The sequence below is a fragment of the Pseudonaja textilis genome, chromosome 5 (genome assembly GCF_049901715.1).
Source record: "Pseudonaja textilis isolate UNSWEBS1 chromosome 5, rPseTex1.2, whole genome shotgun sequence".
Lineage (NCBI taxonomy): Eukaryota > Metazoa > Chordata > Lepidosauria > Squamata > Elapidae > Pseudonaja > Pseudonaja textilis.
The window spans coordinates 27,701,471-27,722,584 of record NC_141994.1 but is presented as its reverse complement, the minus strand read 5'-3'; the positions used below and the strand labels follow the sequence as shown (position 1 = coordinate 27,722,584).

At 39.1% G+C, this 21,114-nt stretch overlaps 1 protein-coding gene across 3 annotated transcripts in view; it reads right to left on the bottom strand.

Moving 5' to 3' along the window:
* Positions 1-459: 459 nt before the first annotated feature.
* Positions 460-21,114, bottom strand: part of TMEM117 (transmembrane protein 117) — a 76,013-nt gene continuing 55,358 nt past the window's right edge. For 2 of the 3 annotated variants that reach the window (XM_026700670.2, XM_026700677.2), the window contains exon 8: positions 460-3,522. In XM_026700670.2, the coding sequence (XP_026556455.1) occupies positions 2,876-3,522 (647 nt within the window). In that variant the 3' untranslated portion in view covers positions 460-2,875. Of the gene's footprint in view, positions 3,523-12,686; positions 12,798-21,114 lie in introns of those variants that run through there. The other variant, XM_087934391.1, reaches the window with a different exon arrangement.

Below are 21,114 nucleotides of genomic sequence, written 5' to 3'. Positions count from 1 at the left end.
ATCTGCAACATCATCAGAGACTATCAAGCGCCAACCATCTCCCTGATGAAATACTTTATATTTTCCGCGTCAGTCCAGAACTCAAAAACAAAGATGTCTTGACGGCCTGACGCCTCTGCAGGGTCGTTTGCAAAAATGAATCAAACAAATATAAATTCATTTTCTCAATATATTCACTCGCAAAGAGCAACAACAACCATAAGAACCTTCATTCTCACCCTGATCTAACCTTACAGCAACATATACGATCCCATGAACTACACTCTGAGCTCTGGTGCCTTAACTACTAGAACCAATTGGCTGCATTGTTCATCCAACATATTGTGGATAAAAAATATTGCAGATAAAAAACAGTAATATTTGCTGTATAGCAAAAGCAAATTTCTGTTTTCTAATAAGGAATTGTAAGCCCCAGACTTTTCCCTTTCAACCGATAAGAATGAACTTCTGAAAGCTAGGTACTTCAAAAGGAATTCTTTATTGAAAGAAAGTGATCCAGGTACTAGTCAAAGCAGAATCTAAGATGCTTCCAGGCATACAGTAATAAATAAAGGGAGTTAGAACCCCTCCCCTTATTCTGATGTGTCAAACAAAGAAACAACATGTTAATCCCCCCCACTTTTCTGGGAACATATCTTAGAAAAGTTTCCCAGGAAGTTTCTTTCAGAGCTGGAATTTTTATGGTCCTTTCTCTTCTTGCTGTCTCTTCAAGAGGTGACAAGTTTCCAGACATCTGGCTCCAATCCCCCAGTTGTATATCATGTGCAAGTTATACAGATTCAATACAAGACTTAAGATATTCAGGTTACATAAAAAAGGATTACTTGTACCAACTCCCCCCTTCTTCTTCCATTGAAGAATGGCAGATACACGGATCTGATAGGAATTAAATAGCCAGCGATCATTGGATTGCCAATATGGATTATTCTTTTTACTGCTTGAATAAGTTTATACTTACCAACACTAATGAGAGTTGCAGAATCTAAGGGATTAACATTTTGATTAAAACTTTCTCCTGATAAAATATTAAACATTTTGAAGGCAAAGTGGGATAACTGTGACCTTGATGCATTTGCACATTTTATTTCCAACAGCCAGTAATATTTATGATCCTAATAGCCTGATGCCCAGATTTTCTGTGCCAGCAGAGAAATGCTTAAAATGGAGCACAGCTATCATAGTGCATCATTTACAAGCTCTGACATTACATCAGTGTTTCAAGAACATTATGGCAGCATTTCAAACTCTTTTGCTGCAGCAAATATCAAAGCACAATATCAATCTGCTATTGGCTTTAGATATAGCTTTATCTGTTACCAAATGCTGAATAAATGTAGCTCTCAACACTGATGCAGTCAATGTGTAGTTCAGCCATGATTTTACTATGGAAATTTTTTTGAAAGCAAGCAAAATATGCAAATATTAGCAGATGATTAAAAATAATAATTGTTATAGTCAATTTTAAGTTTACAGTTAAGACACCTTAAGTGTTTGGGAATATAAAGACTGCAGAAGGCCATATCATAAATTCATCTGACCAATCCAAATCAAAGAAAGAACAAAAAAAAACACCAAATACAATATTTAATTCCATGTCTCCATTGGAATCTTTTTAATTAGTGAATACAATGTTAATTCTTCAAGGTAAGAAAACACAGTACTTGCTGTTTGATTTCATGCATTTACTCCTGTTCACAACTCCTGTTCCACAGCCTATTCCCGAGTATCACTGAAACTTAACTTTCTAATTCATGTTTATATTGCAGTATCAAATTCTGCAAAGAGAGTCCTATTATCCTTAATATCCCCAATATTATGAATATTGGCACTGCATAGATTTCATCTGGACATCTAGTTGTTCCACAAGTATTGCTTTTTATCTTCTTTCTCTTAAACAGGGAAAGATTTTTCTTTAATTAAGTAGAATTTTGACTTTATGTATAAAGATCTAATTAGTTATCATTATCTAAATCCAATTACTACTAGAGAAAGTTACATGTTTAAAAGTCATGTTACCTTATCACTATGATTCTACAGAATTATGAATCTGTCTTGGCTTTAGAATCTAACTATTAAAGTCAATCACTATCTAAATCAGTAACATAAAGTCACTATCATGGCTGTTATTTATTGGAAACCTTTCCTTTCTAAGAGTCTATAGAGATTCTCAGTCATCCAGGTCATGATTGTCCCAAAGGTGCTTTTTTCAGAGGCAACTGGACTTTCTTGTTTTTCTTTGAAGATGTTTCACTTCTTACCCAAGGAGCTTCAGTTGCCTCTTGAAAAAAGCACTTTTGGGTTTCCTTTTTAAGAATTAAGTTTTTTTTATGCTACAAACCTCTCCTTATCTAGTAACCTTCTATTGGATACATGGCATCTTCCATAGATTTTATCATCACTACAGAAAGCAATCTGCTCTGCTGCTGCACATGTCTTTATTATCTAAAGATAAGGAAAGAGGTCTGGGAAAGAAACCATCAAGTTCAGTTGAAGGAAAAAACATTCTCTGGCCAAGTCCTAAATCATTTTGTTTGAAACAATGTTTGAATACTTAATAAGGACACACACATTTTTTTTTCTATATGCTTGAATTAAATGTTTGAAGGCACCACCAAAGCAGCATTTTGTACCTGCAAGAAATCATCTAGTTCACTATTGCAATTATTAGAAGCAATCTATAAAGGAATGTTTACTATAATACAGTAGGCACAGACATTATAATATGAGTAGAAAACAATGCCATAGAAAAAAAGCATATTGAGCACCATTGGTGTATTTCTCCTGTTCTAAAGACTATGAACTGTCACTTACAAAAAAAAACCTCAGTGAAATCTCACAATATTTCTTTGTTTTACTGTTTCCAAGAGGGATGTTATTACTTATTAGGTAAAGGATTATTCTTTGGTACCGTGGACTCCCTTATTGGTTGCAATGGACTTGGCTGATCATCTAGATGGGAGCGAAGATTTTCAGATGTTAAGAGTGAGGAATTAAAGACAATCTCACTCAAGTCAGACTTGATACATATCAAATGGGGATCTTCAGAGCTTAAAGGCTCCTCAGCTAATACTTGTGTGTTCTCTCGTGTCATTCCCACATCAGATGGTGATTTCCTTTTCATTTGTGTGTATGATTTGTTAAGATTTTCCATGCCTTGATCGGTTTTGTGAAAACGCCCAAAGAACCAGATGAAGAATCCAAACAAAGCAAATGCTAACAAACACGGAATGAAGGCCAAGCATTTGACATCTAGGCTTGCACCAATGTATCGGCTATGTAGAAACATATCATCTTCAGTATAGGTTCTGTTGGTCAAAGGGTTTGTGTTGTTTGACCGCCACTCCCAAGACAGTTTGGTTCTATTGAGGTCCTTTAAGCTTTCCAAGTCTTCCACAGTATAAATTTTCTGTCCAGGACCAATATATTGACCATATTCATGTGGCTTGTAAAATATTTGATTCTTCCACATATTCAGATCCAAGATTAAAACAAGAAATATAATCCCATAATTAAACCATTTGCCTGTGGCAGAAAGAAAAGAATAATAATTAGAATAATAACTACAGCTACAACAAATAGTACATGCAAAATCTGTAGAAAAAATAAAATGTAAGCCTTTCCAATTAATTTCACACTGAAGTTTAATTAAATGTTTCATAACGGTAGATTTGTGACTGAATAAATTTTTACAATTTCACCTTGTAGTTAATTATTTGGAAATGTGAACCTAGAAGTAAAATAATAAAATTCTAGGTGGCCTGTAGATTAAGTAATTTTGCACTGCAGAATAGATCACATCATGGAAAAGCTGCCTTTTAATATTTTAAAATAGATCCTGGAAAATAAAAGCTATGTATGACACCTATATATTATTTTTACAGGTTATTTGTGCATTGTTAGTAGTCATCAAGCACTATAATATATATTGTTGTAAAAATGGAATTCAGAAGTTCAAATCATGAAAGATTGTAGACCTGCATGTTCAAGCAACAGATTAGATGGGTAATAGCTGCTTAGGGAATTCTGGGGTTTCAAATCCAAACCGTAAGGTTGTTAAAGTTGAGAAACTCCGGATTAGACAATTATGCTATACTAATTGCTCTTGAATGTTAACTTTAATAAATATGGAGTTAACTCTGAAGTTAATCTTCTTTTCCTCATCTTTTCCTTTTTTCATATCACTATTTCAGCTTCTGCTCTCTATCCCTGTCAACTCTGTGCTCTCCAATTTGATTTACACTATGCTAAACATGAGTTTATAGTATATGCTTTGGGGGGTCAGTGCTAAGTTGAAGTCAGTTTTACATAGTAGAGCAGAGATGGACTACAAATAATCTTCTAGGTTATTTAATTTCTTCACCAGTTTGACTCAAACAATTAATGCTGAATAACGGTAACCAAATATTATCTGGAGAAACATGTTTGTTCCCTTGTGATCTTTGGATAAAGTTGGAATGATTTCACAGGTATTAAGCAGTGACTTAAAATATCTTAAACCTTTGCAGTGGTGGGATTCAATTTTTTTTACTACTGGTTCTGTGGGTGTGACTTGGTGGGCGTGACAGAGGAAGGATACTGTAAAATATCCAGTCAGAGATGGTATTTGCCAGTTCTCCAAACTACTCAAAATTTCCACTACCGGTTCTCCAGAACTGGTCAGAACCTGCTGAATACCACCTCTGCTTTGGTGTCCTTTTCTTTCCTTTTCTCCCTTTATACTATATTTCTTTTCTTGTCCCTCTCCTCTTCTTAATTTTCCACTATTTTTAAATTTTTCTTTATATTTATATTTCTAAAAACCAATACAAATTATACATGAAAAAGATGCTAAACTCTTCACAGAAATATATAGGAATACAGACTAATTTATCTTAATTTTTTAAAGACTATGTCTTTTCTGTAAACTAGTGTAGATTTATTTTACAATAACTCAAAACCCCCAACTTAAGTAGCTTAAACACATAAACTGTTGCTTACGTCATTTGCATAGGAATCCAAAGATAAAGTTTTTCCATTCCTTTTCCAAGAAAAATTGCTTCCCAAATGTGCCAACTACACATTTTGTTTTTCTTTTTAATTTTTTAATTACTTTTTTGCTACAACCTATTAGGTTGCCATACAAAAATAGAACACAATAAAATAAACTGTTGAAATAACAATTTAAAAAAAGCAACAGAGACCAAACTACTAACAATACCAGCAGAAATACAAAAATTAAAAGACAGAATGAAAAGATTTTGCCTGACATAAAATAAAGTTATCAAATGACATGCCAGACCAGGAAGATCTCTAAAGAATTGCATTACTACATTCACTAAGTGTGCTCTCAGACCAGCCATACAATCTGTTTTTCATATCTGATATCTTACATAGTATAATTAATTAGCTGAAATGGCTATCCTTCATTTTATTATACTTCTTTAAACTTATGAATAATATATATACATGTCAGAGGTGGTCTTCAATAGGTTCTGACCAGTTCTGGAGAACCGGTAGTGGAAATTTTGAGTCGTTCAGAGAACCAGCAAATCCTACCTCTGACTGGAGATTTTACAGTATCCTTCCCCTGCCATGCCCACCAAGCCACGCCCAGAACTAGTAGTAAAAAAATTTGAATCCCACCACAGATACTTGTGTTTCTCCATACATATTCTATAACTAGGTTAACCATATACAAATTTTCATACACCCACATCAACATCAGATTACCAGTCTTTCCACAAGCAGAGCCAACTATAATGGCTGAGAACTCTGAAAATTGATGCTCAACCTATCTGGACAACTCCAGGTTTAGAAAGGCTCATCTACACAACCATCAGCAACCATCAAAGAGAAGATCAAGATGTAACTTCTGTTATGTTTTAGGCCCAGCAAGGTCTCAAAAGAATAAATCCAGGCTTGATATTTCAAGAGGAATTATAAGTTTGGTGTTTCAGAAAGAACACCATGAAAGGCCAGGCTCAACATTCAGGCTTTCTGTTTTCTAACCTTGCATGGAGAAAAAGGTCAAAGGTAAGGGATATATATCAATATGGCTGTTTCTAATAATAAATGACCCAAACAGTGCTCTTTCACCTCAATTATACCAAGTGCAGGAATATCAAATATGTCTATCCTAACAGCAGGAGGTCTTCCCTGGTGTCATGAATGACTGGGACATCTAAGTGTCTTGTTGTATTCTTAGCATGCGACAATGCTGCTGGACCTGCCTTCATGACTGTAAAACTGTTGATCAGTCTTATCCACTCAATCTGCCAGAGCTAATCTTCACATGCTGGAATAGACAAACCCCTATCTCACTGAGAGCAGAAGAACCATTGGCCTGGTTCACCTGGTTTGGTCTCTCTCTGTTGGTGAGAGCTTCACCACCACCAAGAGGGCCCGCCTGTCAGCTGCACTAGGCGCCCCAGGCGAAGCTCTTCGCACTCTGCCCGGCACCAGGCAGGGATGGTGGCTGGGCACTTCTCCCGGGGTGGGCTGATCCTGTGCTGCGGCCCCAGGAGATTTGCCTCCCCACATGGGGTTGGGCTGCCCTCTCAGGCAGGGGAGGCTTTGTCGTACCGGTAGTAGGGTGTAGTTTTTAAAAGAATTGGCTTTGCCTTTGAAGGCGAAGGGAAGGCAGCGACAGAAGCGCCCGAAGCCGAGTGTCTCCACCAGGCTCTGGTTGCAGGGAGGAGCCCTGGCTGGCCGCATGTGGCTGCGCCAAACGCCACGGCATTGCTCTATATGCCGCAGCAGCAAGGGAGAAGGGAAAGCAACGGTGGCGGAAAGTCTCCCAATACGAAGTGCCCACCAACGCCGAGGTCAACATCCAAGCTGTCGCTGCCCACCCACCTGAGGATGCAAGGGGGGGGGAATTAAGTCACCCCCAAAAAGACAGCCTAGCCATTTTTGGGGGGGCCAAAAAAAAAAGGGCCGGCCTTATTTTGTGAGAAACATGGTACTTATTTCCAGTATAGTTAAGTAAAAACATTTACATTTAAAAACATGCACACAAGTTAATGTTCTTTAATGAGGAAATAGTTGGAGAGAGTAAATAACCAAATTTTCTTTTAAGACCTATAGATCAGGGGTCTCCAACCTTGGCAACTTTAAGCCTGGAGGATTTCAACTCCCAGAATTCTGGAAGTTGAAGTCTAGGCTTAAAAGTTGCCAAAGTTGGAGTCCCCTGGTATAAATCACCCTGGATACCATGGAAACTAGGTTATCCTGTGTATTTCTATAAGCTACTGCCTAGGAAAGAAAGCACATGCTCTATAATGAGCCATCTGTCAAAGGAAATCTAGATGAGATAAGCAGATGGAAAAATGCAGCTCTCTATGTAAACAGATAAAAGAAAAAAAGTAAATGAGAAAATTAGGAATTCCATAGTATATGAAGGGTTAAGATTAAGGATAGGATGGGCAAACATAAACTGGTCAAATGTTTAGAAACAAGATCTACTCAAAAGATTGCCCTCTTCTTAAAAATCTCTAGTGATGGAACACCCACAATTCTGGAAGCAAGTTGTTCCACTGGTTAATTGTTCTGTCAGGAAATTACTTCTAAATTCTAGGATGGTTTTCTCCTTGATTAGTTTCCATCTATGGCTTCTTGTTCTGCCTTCAGATATGGAGTATTTAGTATGGAGTATTCAGGTATTGCTACTTATGGAGCAGATTTAACAAATATCACAACTGAAATTATATAAGCTTTAGAGTAGACTTTTGGGGACTGCCTTCAATTCAATGTTGATATTTATCTGACTATATTCACCATCAATAGGATATTCCATTTTTTTACTGATGCTTTTATATAATGCCTGGTAGCTGATAATGCTTTCCATAAATTGTGAACGCAGATTAAAGGCAACAAGCCTTTTCTCATTCCAAGAAACAGTGGCTTTCTTGTTGCTTTACCAAGGAAGGAGAATGATTCAATCTAAAATAATTTAAAAATAATTTAAAGGGAAATGTATCTAACATTCAAAATTCAAGCAGGTGAAAAGTGAAAGGCAATATATGAATATATGAAGCTCCAGAAAAAAAAAAGAATAGGTCAAGCTTTTGAAAGTCCTTTGAATTTGCTAAACTTGGTTGGATCCAAATACAGCTCTCACATTTATTACCGGAATCTTTTGTTGTGTTCTATATCCATTTCAAATGAAATCTCGATCCAAGATAACCTTTGATTTGGTACAAAGTGAATTGAAACAGTGATCCCTAGTAGAGTTGAAAATATATGGATTTTTCAGAGTTCAGATTAAAGAGGAAAATTAAGGTTAGCACTCATTAAAAGAACTATATTAGGTTGAAAGGAACATGTCTCCACATATTTTAGTTACGTGAAAAGAGATGATTGTGAACCACAGATATTCACAACTTCTCCTGGCATACCCACAGAATGGTACCCAATCTATTGAAGCTTCTAATTAGTCAGGGAAGGATTAGATCTGTTCCTTTTTGGGCTTTTATCATACAATATTAGATTTCTCTGAATTCTAGGCAAATAGATTGAAATGTATATTCTAATTCATCATGACATGAATTAAAACTGTAACTTAAGCAAAATGATGACTCCCCACCAACTTTTTAATGACATTTGTTGAACAGTTGTCCAATATATTCTTTCCTGTTTTTCTTTTAAACTGTAGAACCCTGCTCATATTTCTTTGCCAAATGGCTATCTCTCTGAGAGTAAACTGCATTGCTATGTAATTAATTTTACAACAAATGGCTTACAAAAATAATCGGAGACACTTAATTTAAAAGAAATATATTTTTCAAAGAACTTTTAAACGGAGTCATCAGATAAATCTGTGGAATTCTTTTCTACCTCTAAATTTTGGATTGGAATAAGATATTCATAAGGACAACCTTAAAAGATCCAAAGATGGAGATCAAAACTTAGAACTGATTTAAGAACAGATGGCCATGCACAGCTTACCCAAGGGGAGTTTCTCATGCTGGCTTGATACTCTTTATGATTCTCCTAAAATGGCACTGAACTGAGATAAAGCAGCCTCTTGCAGCTCTGGTGATATGATATGCATTCAAATGGACTAATTTGTCTAGTAACTGTAATAAATTGGACTTATTAATTCTGAACTGGAAAGGGAGAAAAAAATATTTCACAATCCTTATTCATGTGCTTGTTTTTCAATTAAATTATGCCCTTCACAAAAGTTCTCCATCACTTTAAAGGGTCTGAGAGAGGTAAAATGCACTGTAAATGCAATGGTCAACCTAGACAATCTGCTTTTAAAAAGAGCTAGGATGGGGGGGGGGGGAAAGCAAGTCACTTCAAGTTGCTCACTTCATTATGGAAGATTTTTCTCCATGTAGCCACTCTAGAGCCTCTGTCAGCATTCCAACAAACCGCCATTCCAATCAGTAACTCTGAGACAAATATATCTCAAAAGTACCTTTATTAGAATAGCACCTGGCACATCTGTGGAATCCCAAATCTGAAAGTTTTCGGGCTTTCCACAATTCCCCAAACTACCAATCCATCCCCCCCCAGTCATCATCACATCACATGGCCCAATCACGATCCATCTAAAAGTAAGATCCTTATTTCATCCTGCGCCATACTAAATGACCTTGAATTAACAGAAGAATTTCATTTTGTCTACTTAGAGCTACTTAATTGAAATTACCCCCCTCCCACCTTCTCAGGCTATGTGGCAGCATGGAATATGGCTTCCAAAGCTGACAGGCATCCCCCCTTGAGAAATTCACCTCCTAAAAGAGATAATAAACAAAACACAACCAGGGGCTAATGTGATGCCCTTAGCCCTCTCTTCTGCCTCCAAGGGGACCCTTCAGTTTGTCAGGGAATTCTTTATGGAATTGGTTAATCAAGCTATCTGCATGTATATCCCAACTTTTCACCCAAGTAGCTTCTGACAAAGGATAGCCTTTTCATAGGACCAAATATTGTAATTGTCCTTGGTGTAATCTAAAATTGAGGATTTTCTTTATCTCATAATGTGTTTCGCCCTGTACTACCAGAGGTTTGGGAGGGGGGGAGCTGCCAGTACAGGTCATAGATTGAAACCAATAGCCAGCTTCAACAAGCTACTATGGAATACTGGGTGTGTTTTACCTAACAGCCGAGAGACGCTAAGTTGGATAGTCGCTGGACTGATTACTTTTGATATAGGGAAGAGACCCAAAAATTTTGGTCCCAACTTTTTACTAGGAAGTTTCAACTTAAGATATTTGGTTGACAAAAACACTTTGTCCCCCACTTTAAATGGTGGTTCTATGTTTGTCTGCTTGTTTTTTATATTCCTCAGCAGCTTCGGTTAAAGCTTTTTTTGTATCCTCCCAACCTTTCTTTAATGAGTCCATCCATTCGGTTAAAGATATAGATGTTGGGGGTTCCCTCGGTAATTCCGATATAGGGACAAATTCCATGCTGGTGTTGACTTGGAACAGAATCAAGCCTGTGCTGCTGTGTACTGCATTATTGTAAGCAACTTCTACAAATGGCAACAGCTCCACCCAGTTCTCTTGTTGATAGTTTACATAGCATCGAATGTATTGTTCCACCATGGCGTTCACCCACTCCGCTGCACCTGTTGCACACAGGATGGAATGCTGAGTAAAGCCCTTGGATGACCCAATGGACTTCAAAAACTCCCATCAGAACTTAGCAGTAAATTGTATACCTCAGTCTGAGATTACTCTACGAGATACTCCGTGGAGCCTATACATATGCTTCATGAACAGTTTCACAAGTTTTTTAGTCAAAGGTAGTCCATTAAAGGCTGTAAAGTGGACTTGCTTAGAGAATAAGTTGATAATAGTCCAAATCACGGTATTTCCTCCACTCTCAGGTAACTCTATGATAAAGTCCATCACAATTTCTTCCTATGGCTTCATTGGTTCAGCTACTTGTTGAAGGAGGCCAGGGGTTTTTCCAATTCTGTGTTTCATTGTGGCACAAATTGACCAGCTTTTCACATAGTCTTCAACATCAGGTTTCATTTTTGGCCACCAGAACTGTCTCCTGACTAAATGCAAGGCTTTTAAGAACCCAAAATGTCCCCCCAACCGCGAGTCATGGCTACGCTTCAGTACCATTAGACATAGAGTATTGGATACATAAATCTTGGTTCCTTTCCAAGCCAATCCTTCGTTCATTGTCAAATTGGGTTGATGTTCAACAAACCATGGATCGGTTAAAAGTGGTTTTAAGCACTGGACTTTTTCTCTTCAATCGAAAAGAATGAACTTCTGAAAGCTGGGTACTTCAAAAGGAATTATTTACTAGTCAAAGCAGAATCAAAGATACCCCCAGGTATACAGGGACAGATAAAGGGAGTTAGAAGCCCTCCCCCTATTCTGATGTGGATTTAGTCAAACAAAGAAACAACATGTTAATCCCCCCCTTTCTGGGAACGTATCTTAGGAAAGTTTCTCAGGCAGTTTCTTTCAGAGATGGAATTTTTATGGTCTCTTCTCCTCCTGCTATCTCTCCAAGAAGTGACAAGGTTCCAGGCATCTGGCTCCAGTCATATATAATGTGCAACTCATACAGATTCAATACAAGGCTTAAGATATTCAGGTTACATCAAAAAGGATTACTTGTGCCAACTCCCCCCTTCTTCTTCCATTGAAGAATGGCAGATACATGGATCTGACGGTGCTATTTTCAGCTCAGCTGTCAGGTTGTCTGGGTCTGCATTTGGCTTGGCCTTGGGTGGTTATTTGGCCTGCAGGTTGGGTTTCTGATATCATAGTTTAAACTACCTCCTCCCAGCGACTGTCAAATTGGGGTTTTCTCAACAATGCATCTGCCAATATGTTTTTTCCCTCCTGGGATATATTTCATGTTAAAGTTGAATCTCTTGAAGTATTGAGCCCAGCTGACTTGTTTGGGTGATAACTTTTGAGGTTTCTTTAGAGCCTCAAGGTTCTTCTGATCAGTCCACACCTCAAAAGGCTCCTTCACTCCTTCCAGGAAATGCCTCCAAGATAATAAAGCCCATCGCATGGCAAACGTCTCTTTTTCCCAAACTGCCCATCTACACTCTGTGTCCATCAATTTTTTTTACATAGCTCAAGGCATCAGTTCTTGAGAGTTCTTTTGAAGTAGAATCACTGCAACAGCCACATCACTGGCATCAGCTTGGACTACAAAAGGCTTGGTTGGATCCAGATGTTGGAGGATAGGCTCAGCAGCAAATAGGCATTTTAAAGTTTCAAAAGATTTCTTTTTTAAAAAACAAGCTTTATTTCAGTTTTCCACGTTTTAAAAATGTCTCTTTTTAGTGAACAGCATTACAGGTTTCCATATTTACATACAAATATGACCATAGTTACGTATTCAACTTTTACATTCAACTTCTTATCTTATCAATGTTTCTATACATTTTCTATTTTATTATATTATTTCAAATGCTTTCCTCTTATTTAAATCACGAGTATTTTTCGTATCTTCACAATTATTATACTTTAATACTTTTGTCTATCATATCTGCATATTTCATCGCATATTCTTATTGCATCCTTTCATAGATTCTAATTTAATACAGTCATTTAAGAAATAGTTTCTCCCCAAATTACTAATTTAAGTATGCACCGCTATAATTTACATATTCATTAATTATCTCCCCTTTAAATCCCATTAAACATTTAACTTTTATTACCTAGAACATTGAACTTAATAATCCCTTTAAAACCACATAGCACATATACCTTTTAAATCAGATTGGAAACATCCCCCTCATTCATCACATCTGTGATTGCAGTGACCAGGTTGCAATATGTTGCATATTGGGCTCCAAACCAATCTATGTGGGACCAGATCTGAGTGAGAAATAAGCAAATTATTCATATCGTCCATCAAATGTTGCTTTAAAAGCCACCTGGTCTGGTCTGAGGGGGTGGGTAGGATTGCCATAGCAACTGCGGGTTGAGCTGGAATGAATGGAGTCTGGCGAGGAATGTATGAAGCTTGCAGGGGTACTCCAAGGGCCAGCTGTGTTGGGGCTCTCTGGAAGAAGGGCCTCTGCAGGGTTGCTCTCAGGGGTGGCTGATTTGGCACCTGCTGTGAGGAGGCTGTTTGTTGCACTCTTCCCTGCAATGGGAAGAGGGGAGTGGCTGCCATCTGATGTCTGCACAGATCCCTTTGCTGAGAAGGGATCACTGATGCTCTTTGGGGCCAGGTGGTCCCGAACCAGGTGGTGCAATGGGTGTTGTCATCCACTGGCATTGGACCCACCCTTGACCAGGATAAAATCCCCATCCTGGAGGAATACTCTCTTCAGGGGGTAATCTCCTTTCTGGTTGTGGAGGGGGAGGGCTTGGGGTTTGTAACATACCCAATGTTGGGTGCATCTGCTGTCTCTCCCTTGAAACTTGAGCCTGCTGGGCTGGGTGCTTCGCCAGCCATCTCCAACCAATGCCACAGTGATTGTCCCTCCACTTCTTGGACTAGGGAAAGTAAAGGGGGGCTGCATTAGGATCCAGCTTGTCTGGAGAGGTTGTGGCGGTGAGGCATAACTTTCCACCTTAAGTTGTTGGAGTTGTTCTGGGATTCCTGCCAACGACTGGCTTCAGGATGGAAGCCACAAGTTGCAGTCTTGGGAGGTGTCTGACCCCAACATTCCCCCACATCTTCATTCTGTCTCTCTGGTCATTCTCAGGGGGCTGGAGAAAGAGAGGCGTCCAGGCAGCATCTCCCCCAATCTCACCCCTGGATTCAGCTCCGTCTCCTTGGGCCGGCCTCCTAACCTCCGTCTCTCCTCTGCAGCCTCTAATGCCTGCATCACCTCTTCAGAAGGGGTGCTGGGGGCTTCAATTAATTGTCTGGTGTCCAGCCCCATAGCCCCTTCTGTATCTTCTCCTATCTTCACTGAATCTTCGCACTGCTCCATGTTTGGGATCAGTGCTGGGGCTCAGCACCCCTGACAGCCCCCTTTTGGGGTGCTGGAGTTCGTTAGAGATTTGGGATAATATCAGCATTCCAGCAAACTCCATTCCAATCAGTAACTCCGAGACAAACATATCTCAGAAATACCTTTATTAGAATAGGACCTGGCACATCTGTGGAATCCCAAATCTAAAATTTTTCAGGCTTTCCACAATTCCCCAAACTACAAATCCATCCCCCCTTGGTTGTCATCACATCACATGGCCCAATAACAATCCATCCAAAAGTAAGATCCTTGTTTCATCCTGCGCCATACTAAATGACTTTGAACTAACAGAAGAATTTTATTTTGTCTACTTAGAGCTACTTAATTGAAATCACCCCCCCCCCCCACTTTCTCAGGCTATGTGGCAGCATGAAATATAACTTCCAAAGCTGACAGCCTCTCTTTTTCTTTTAGACCATTTTTTTTGCCAGAAATGTTGCATTAGCCTTGATTTTTGATCAATGATATATTTTGAAAATATTAGCTTCTCCTGTCTTCACATCCTTCTATACATGAGGTACAGATCAATCCATTATTTATGCAACATTTAAAGGAAGAGAAGAATCAAATTAACTCCATAAGTACACAATGCCTGTGCTTTCTAGTAACAGATATTAGCTTCTCTTACATTGTGAAATATGAGTGTATCTCCTTTTTTTTTTTTTAGTATTTATTTGATTTGTCAATCGCTTACAAGATACAGGTATAAAAATAAATATAGTTTTGAATACATGAGATAGATACTTATAAGAAAAATAAAAAACAATAGGACAGGGACAGTAGGCATGATTGGTGCGCTTATGCATGCCCTCTACAGGCCTCTTAGGAAGTGGGTGAGGTCAATAGTAGACAGTCTAAAGTTTTTGGGGTTTGGGGAAGAAACCACAGAGTCAGGTAGAGTATTCCAAACACTGACCACTCTGTTGCTGAAGTTGTATTTTCTGCAGTCAAGTTTGGTGCGATTAACCTTGTGTTTGTATCTATTGTGTGCTCTTGTATTGTTATGGTTGAAGCTGAAGTATTCATTGACAGGTAGGACATTGCAATGTATGATTTTATATACTATACTTAGATTGGACCGAAGGCGGTGTAGTTCTAGGTTTTCTAGGTCTAGAATTTCAAGTCTGGTGGCATAAGGTATTCTGCAACAAGTAGAGGAGTGGAGAACTCTTCTTGTGAAATATTTTTGGACTTTCTCAACTGTGTTAATATCAGATATGTAATGTGGGTTCCAGACTGATGAGCTGTATTCAAGTATAAGTCTAGCAAATGTTTTGTATGCTCTAGTTAGTAGTGTGATATTACCAGAGAAGAAGCTATGTAGGATTAGATTAACAACTCTTAATGCCTTTTTGGCTATGTAGTTACAGTGGGCTCTAGCACTTAGATCATTTGAGCTGAGTATGCCAGGGTCCTTGACAAAGTTTAGATCCTCAACAAGCTCTTGACTATTTAGCTTGTATTTTATTTTCTGATTTTTTCTGCCAGTATGTAAGACAGAGCATTAATTAGTTGAGATTTGAAGTGGCCATTTGATTGACCATACTGATACATAGTCAAGGTCTTTTTGGAGGGTAGTATTGCCTGTGGTGTTGCATAGCTTTACATCAGCAAAGAGAACGCAGTTGCAGTTAATATGATCACAGAGGTCATTTATGTAGAGTATGAAGAGAGTTGGTCCTAGAACACTGCCTTGGGGGACACCATTGTTGACAGGTACAGAATTTGATAGGATGCTCCCAATTTTGACCATTTGTTGTCTGTTTGACAGGAATGCTTCTATCCAGTTATGCAGGTGTCCAGAGATACCATAAGATTTTAGTTTTAGGAGTAGTTTGTTGTGTATCACTGAATCAAAGGCTTTTCACCTTCCCTGGGCCACATTAGAAGATGAAAATTTGGTTTGGGCTGCACATAAAATAAAATAACAGTAACGATACCTGATCATCCAAAAAAAAACCATAGAAAACATAGTTAACATATTAAATTTATTTGGAAATGAAGTTAGTGAGATGTTTTTATTATTTATTATTAATTATTTATTAAAAATTATTTATTTTTTATCACGGTTTTTTTATCATGGATTTTTATCACGGTTTATTTTCCGGCCAAATTTTGCAGGGGGGGGGGAGAAAGCTTGCCCGCCTCACGCCTACCTCTCCTCCTGCAAATGGCCCGGCTGGATGAGGCAGGACTGGAAGGCAGAAGCAGCAGCAGCGGCGGGGGAAGAAGTGGCAGTGGTGCCGGGGCAGAAGCAGCAGTGGCAGCGGGGGCAGAAGCGGTGGCGGTGGCGGCAGTGGCGGGGGCAGAAGCGGCGGTGGTGGCGGGGAAGAAGTGGCGGCAGTGGTGGGGAAGCGGCGGCGGGGGCAGCGGCGGTGGGGGCAGAAGCAGCAGCAGTGGCGGGGGAAGAAGCGCCGGTGGCAGCGGTGGGGGCAGAAGTGGCGGCGGCGGTGGGGGCAGAAGCGGCAGCGGTGGCGGGGCAGAAGCTGTGGTGGGGGGTGGCGGTGGGGGCAGAAGCAGCAGCGCAGCGGGCAAGAAGCGGCGGCGGTGGAGGGGGCAGAAGCAGCAGCGGCAGCAGGGGCAGAAGCGGCGGCGGGGGCAGGGGAAGAAGTGGGGGTGGGGGGGGGGGAAGAAGCGGCAGTGGTGGTGGCGGCAGAAGCAGCAGCGGGGGCAGAAGCGGCGGCGGGGGCAGAAGCAGCAGCGGTGGCAGGGGAAGAAGCGGCGGCAGCGGAGGGGGAAGAAGAGGCAGTGGGGGCAGTGGCGGTGGGGGCAAAAGTGGCGGCAGCAGGGGAAGAAGCGGTGGCGGGGGCAGCGGCAGTGGGGGCAGGAGGCCTTTTCTGTTGCTGCTTGGCCTGGCACTCGCTTCGCCCCGCCTCGCACCTGCCTCTCCTCCTCCTCCTCGCTGGCACGAAGGTTGGGGTGGGCACTGGGCTGCATTACAAGGCGACCTGGGCCGCATGCGGCCCGCGGGCCGCGGGTTGGACAAGCCTGGTCTATTGCTTTGCCCTGATTGAGTTGTGTAGTCCATATGTTTTTGCAGTGTAAGAGTTGCAGATTACAGGATAGTTTTTTTCTGAAACCAAATTGTTTATTAGAGAGTAGGTTGTTTGTCTCTAAGTGGAGGATAATGGATTGGTTAATAATTGATTCCATGACTTTACAGGTGATGCAGCATAAGAAGATTGGTCTATAGTTTTCTTTTCTTTTTTTTTAATAAAGTTTTATTTGGGTTTTCACACACAAAATACAAGTAAAACATCTTTTTTGAAAATAGCATGGTCCCGGGTTGAATTTCTTTATACAGACACAAAACTCAATTTCATGCTCCTTTTTGTATTCTATTCCATATCTTATACTATTTTACATTTTCTATATAGTTTTTCCCCTCTTTTAATTTTCTCAATTTTATTTTGAATCTCATCACAATTTAAATCATTATATTTATACTTTTGTCTATTCTGTTTCAATTTCATATTATCTTTTTTCATTAAACAAATTTTCTCCTGTACTTACTAATTGGAGTATTACACCTTTATATCTTTTAATTACATCCATTCAACTCTTATTTAAACTTCAATATATACCTTAAGGTTATGACCTTCAATATAATACATAATACATAACTTCCAATCAAATTCTGCTTGGTATATTCTTATAATACACACTATATTCTTTTTTTTAAAAAAAGAAAGATTGTAAATATATGTAATTATAAACCCTCATTCCATTCCAGTTCAGTTCTATCATTAATAATCATTAAAATATTAACATCTTTAACATTTCTTTTCAATTAAATATCATACTTCCTTAAAAACACATATAATCCCCATAATTAATTTTTCCCTTATTTCTCTTCACATAAGTTTTATAAATCATTAATTATACCTTTTGTTACATTTATTTATTGACAAGCATTCCACTGAATTACGATAGCTATTTTATCAGACATTTTAATCATACATTGTTCCATATTTTATAAAATTATTTCTGCTTCTAATATAACCATACTACCTTATGTACCTTTGCAGAATCCCTTTTTCCATTAAGTTTTCACCCATTATTTCTAAATAGGCCCCATTTCTCTATATTTCGCTTCTGTCCTTTATAACTTCTTTTCCTTTCTTTCTTCCCTCTCATCTTCTCCCTCCCCCTTTTACCCCCTTGTCTCTCTAGTTCTAATTCTGTTCTGCATTTCCCTCTTCTGTTGCTTTCTGATTTTATACTTATTTTTCACTCTATTTTTGGGGGGGGGGGAGTTGTTTCTCCCAATCTTAAACTTTCCCTTCTCTTTCCCTGCTTTCCTTTTTTCCCCCCATCTAAGATTACTTGTTCATTAAAGGTGGCTTCTTCTTTGTCACAATCTTCTTGTTCTGCAGGCATTTCTTGTTGTTTCTCATAATTCCAAATCTCCATTTCTAAAAACTGAAATACGAAGCCAAAAGAACCTCTCCCTTCTTGTGCATCTTCTTTGTACTTTTTAAGTTCCATTTTCAGTTCTTCTAAAAGTGGAGCCATTTTAAACAGTTTTAAACAACCACCCAATTGATTTCAGTCATTCAAAACAATAACCAAGAATCCAGAAATCATCAAGTAATCCAGATAGTCCCGAGTTATATCTTCTTATTTCTTTTTCGACTTTCTCTTCCTGGGGTTTTTGTTGCGATATTTCAGTTAGAATGTATCTTTTGGAAGTCTTGTTGAGATTTTGCTGTAAGTTCTTTTTTAATTCCAGGCAGTGTCCTCCCTTCCAGATCCTACCCTTTTATTCTTTTTCTCTGCTTTCCTGTTTTCAAAAGCTTTTAATTATCCAGAAATCTTTATTATCCCTTTGACTTTTTATTTTCAGCATTAAATGCCTATTGATGTCAAAGTGGATTTTTTTCCAATTTCTTGCTTAAGTCACTTAGCTATCAGTATAGGAAAAGGAAAAAACCAAATCTTTTCCCTTTTCTCTCTCCTTCGCAGCTTAAAAATCTTCTTAGGGAACAATGTTATTGTTTTTTAACAGTTTCAATTCCAGGATACCATATTTGTTGCTTTTGCTGTTTGACCCGGTCAACCAAAACTTTCACTTCTTATCTTCCTCCTGCATATTCTTTTCCGGTCGAGTTCTTCTTTGTTGTGGCCATTTCTGACCACCGCTGCAACCGCCTTCGGGAAAGGGAGTAATGGCCAGCTGGGGAGGAGAGATGCGGCTCTCCTCAACCTTACAGGCAGTCTCCCCCTTCTTCACCACCTCTATAGGGTGGCTTAGCCCCAAAACCAGCCAGCTCAGGGTGCTCCAGCAGCGCACACAGATTGAAGCCTCAGAGAGACGAGATTTCGGTCTGTCGCTGAAGAAGCTCAAACCGGAAGTCAGATTGGTCTGTAATTTTCAACTAGGCTGGGGTCTCCCTTTTTGAAGATGGGGATGATTGAAGATGCTCTGAGCAAGTATACTCTAGAGGAAAGAGAATTCTGCTTTTTCCTGGATTTCCTTTATGTGAAGGGAGACTATGCACAACAGTATGATTCTGAGATCAAAGATATTCATGTGGGAAATGTGAAATTGTTCTTTTTGTACTGTTGTTCCCAGAATACATGGAAGATGTTCAAATGGACACTTGTCAAGCATGATTGAAAGCATTGTTCTTATCTTCTAGATTGCAATGTAAAGATATACATTTAAAAACAATACTTCATTTTCAGACTTTGTTTCATTTCTTCACTCCACTGGCTTTTGTGTGTGTGTGCGTGTGTACCTCTTCATTGAAATGTACAGTATTGAAGAGTTCTCTCTTCCTGCTGACTATATTTTGGAGTTAACAATTTAATTATTTTAAAATTTCAGTATTCCCCTCTAGATTCATATCTGCCAAAGGCTGTTGGATATATAATGTATTTCCATTTTATAAGTACTTTTAAAAATATATAATCTTCTAAGCTTTATTTTGTTTTCAGTGGAGATTCTTTCAAGATCGTTCAGTTTATCATTTTGACAGTTTCCATCGAAAAGATAGCAAGAATTAAAGTGAAGGTAATTTTCCTATTGTTTATGATTTCTAATACTTTTTAATTGTTTATTAATCTGACAACATAGCTCTTTCTATTCAATTTTTTCAGATCATAGTATTCATTTTTAATTTACTAATGCAAAAACAATGCAGTTGTATCAGTCAGTTAGAAGAAACCCTTTAATGAGTAAATATATTATAAAACTGAAATTGAAGGATTTTCATTCATTTTTCGTATTCTTTTCTATAATGGATCTAGACTTGTCAAATTGTAGACAAAAATCTCCTCTTAAAAAAAGTTGTCATTAATACATGTAAGAAAATAATTCCCCTTCTCTATTTAACATTGATAGTCCCAAGGTTAAGTTTTCTTATGAATGCCATTTACTAACAAAAACAAGCACATTAATTGCATTTGTACAATTCTATATCATAACATGCTATTTTTAATGCATACTCAAACCTAATGGAAATTTGGATTTCTTTTAACATTTAGTCTTATGGTTAAGTTTATTTTTCATTCTTCTGGAAATCATCTGCTATTCCGTGCTTCTTAAAGTTAAAGAATGGGGGAGAATGGCAGCCAGACTTTCTGAGCCCATGGCAAAGGGAGGATTAGGAGGAAATGACAGCTAAAAGTTATATGGATGCTAAATTAATCTGCAAGAATATAACCTGTGATTCACATTGGTTAGATCCAGGGGTGGGATTCAAATTTTTTAACAACTGGTTCTGTGGGTGTGGCTAGGTGGGCATGGCTAGGTGGGCATAGTCATGTGGCTACATGGGTGTGGTTTTTTTGGCAGCACCCCCCCCCCTGTTTTTTGCCTCCTGGGCCTCAGGGAAACCTCCTGGGGGGGGCATTTTGGCTCCCAGAAGGCTTCCCTGGGGCCCAGGAAGGCAAAAACTGGAGCACAGGGGCAGCACCCACCTGCGCTCTGTTTTGGTGCCTCCTGGGCTTCAGGGAAGACTTCTGGGGAGGTGTTTTTGCTCCCATAAGGCTTCCCTGGGGCCCAGGAAGGCAGAAAATGGAATGCGGGGGTGTGCGCAGCACCCACCCCCGCACACCCCTTTTTGCCTCCTGGCCTCAGGGAAGCGAAGCAGTAAGACAGCAAGGGGGATCCCGGCACAGCTGATCATCGGAACAGCTGATCGTTGGGAGGGGGAAAAAGAAATACTTAAGGCAATCTCGGGCATGTGCACGATGTCACG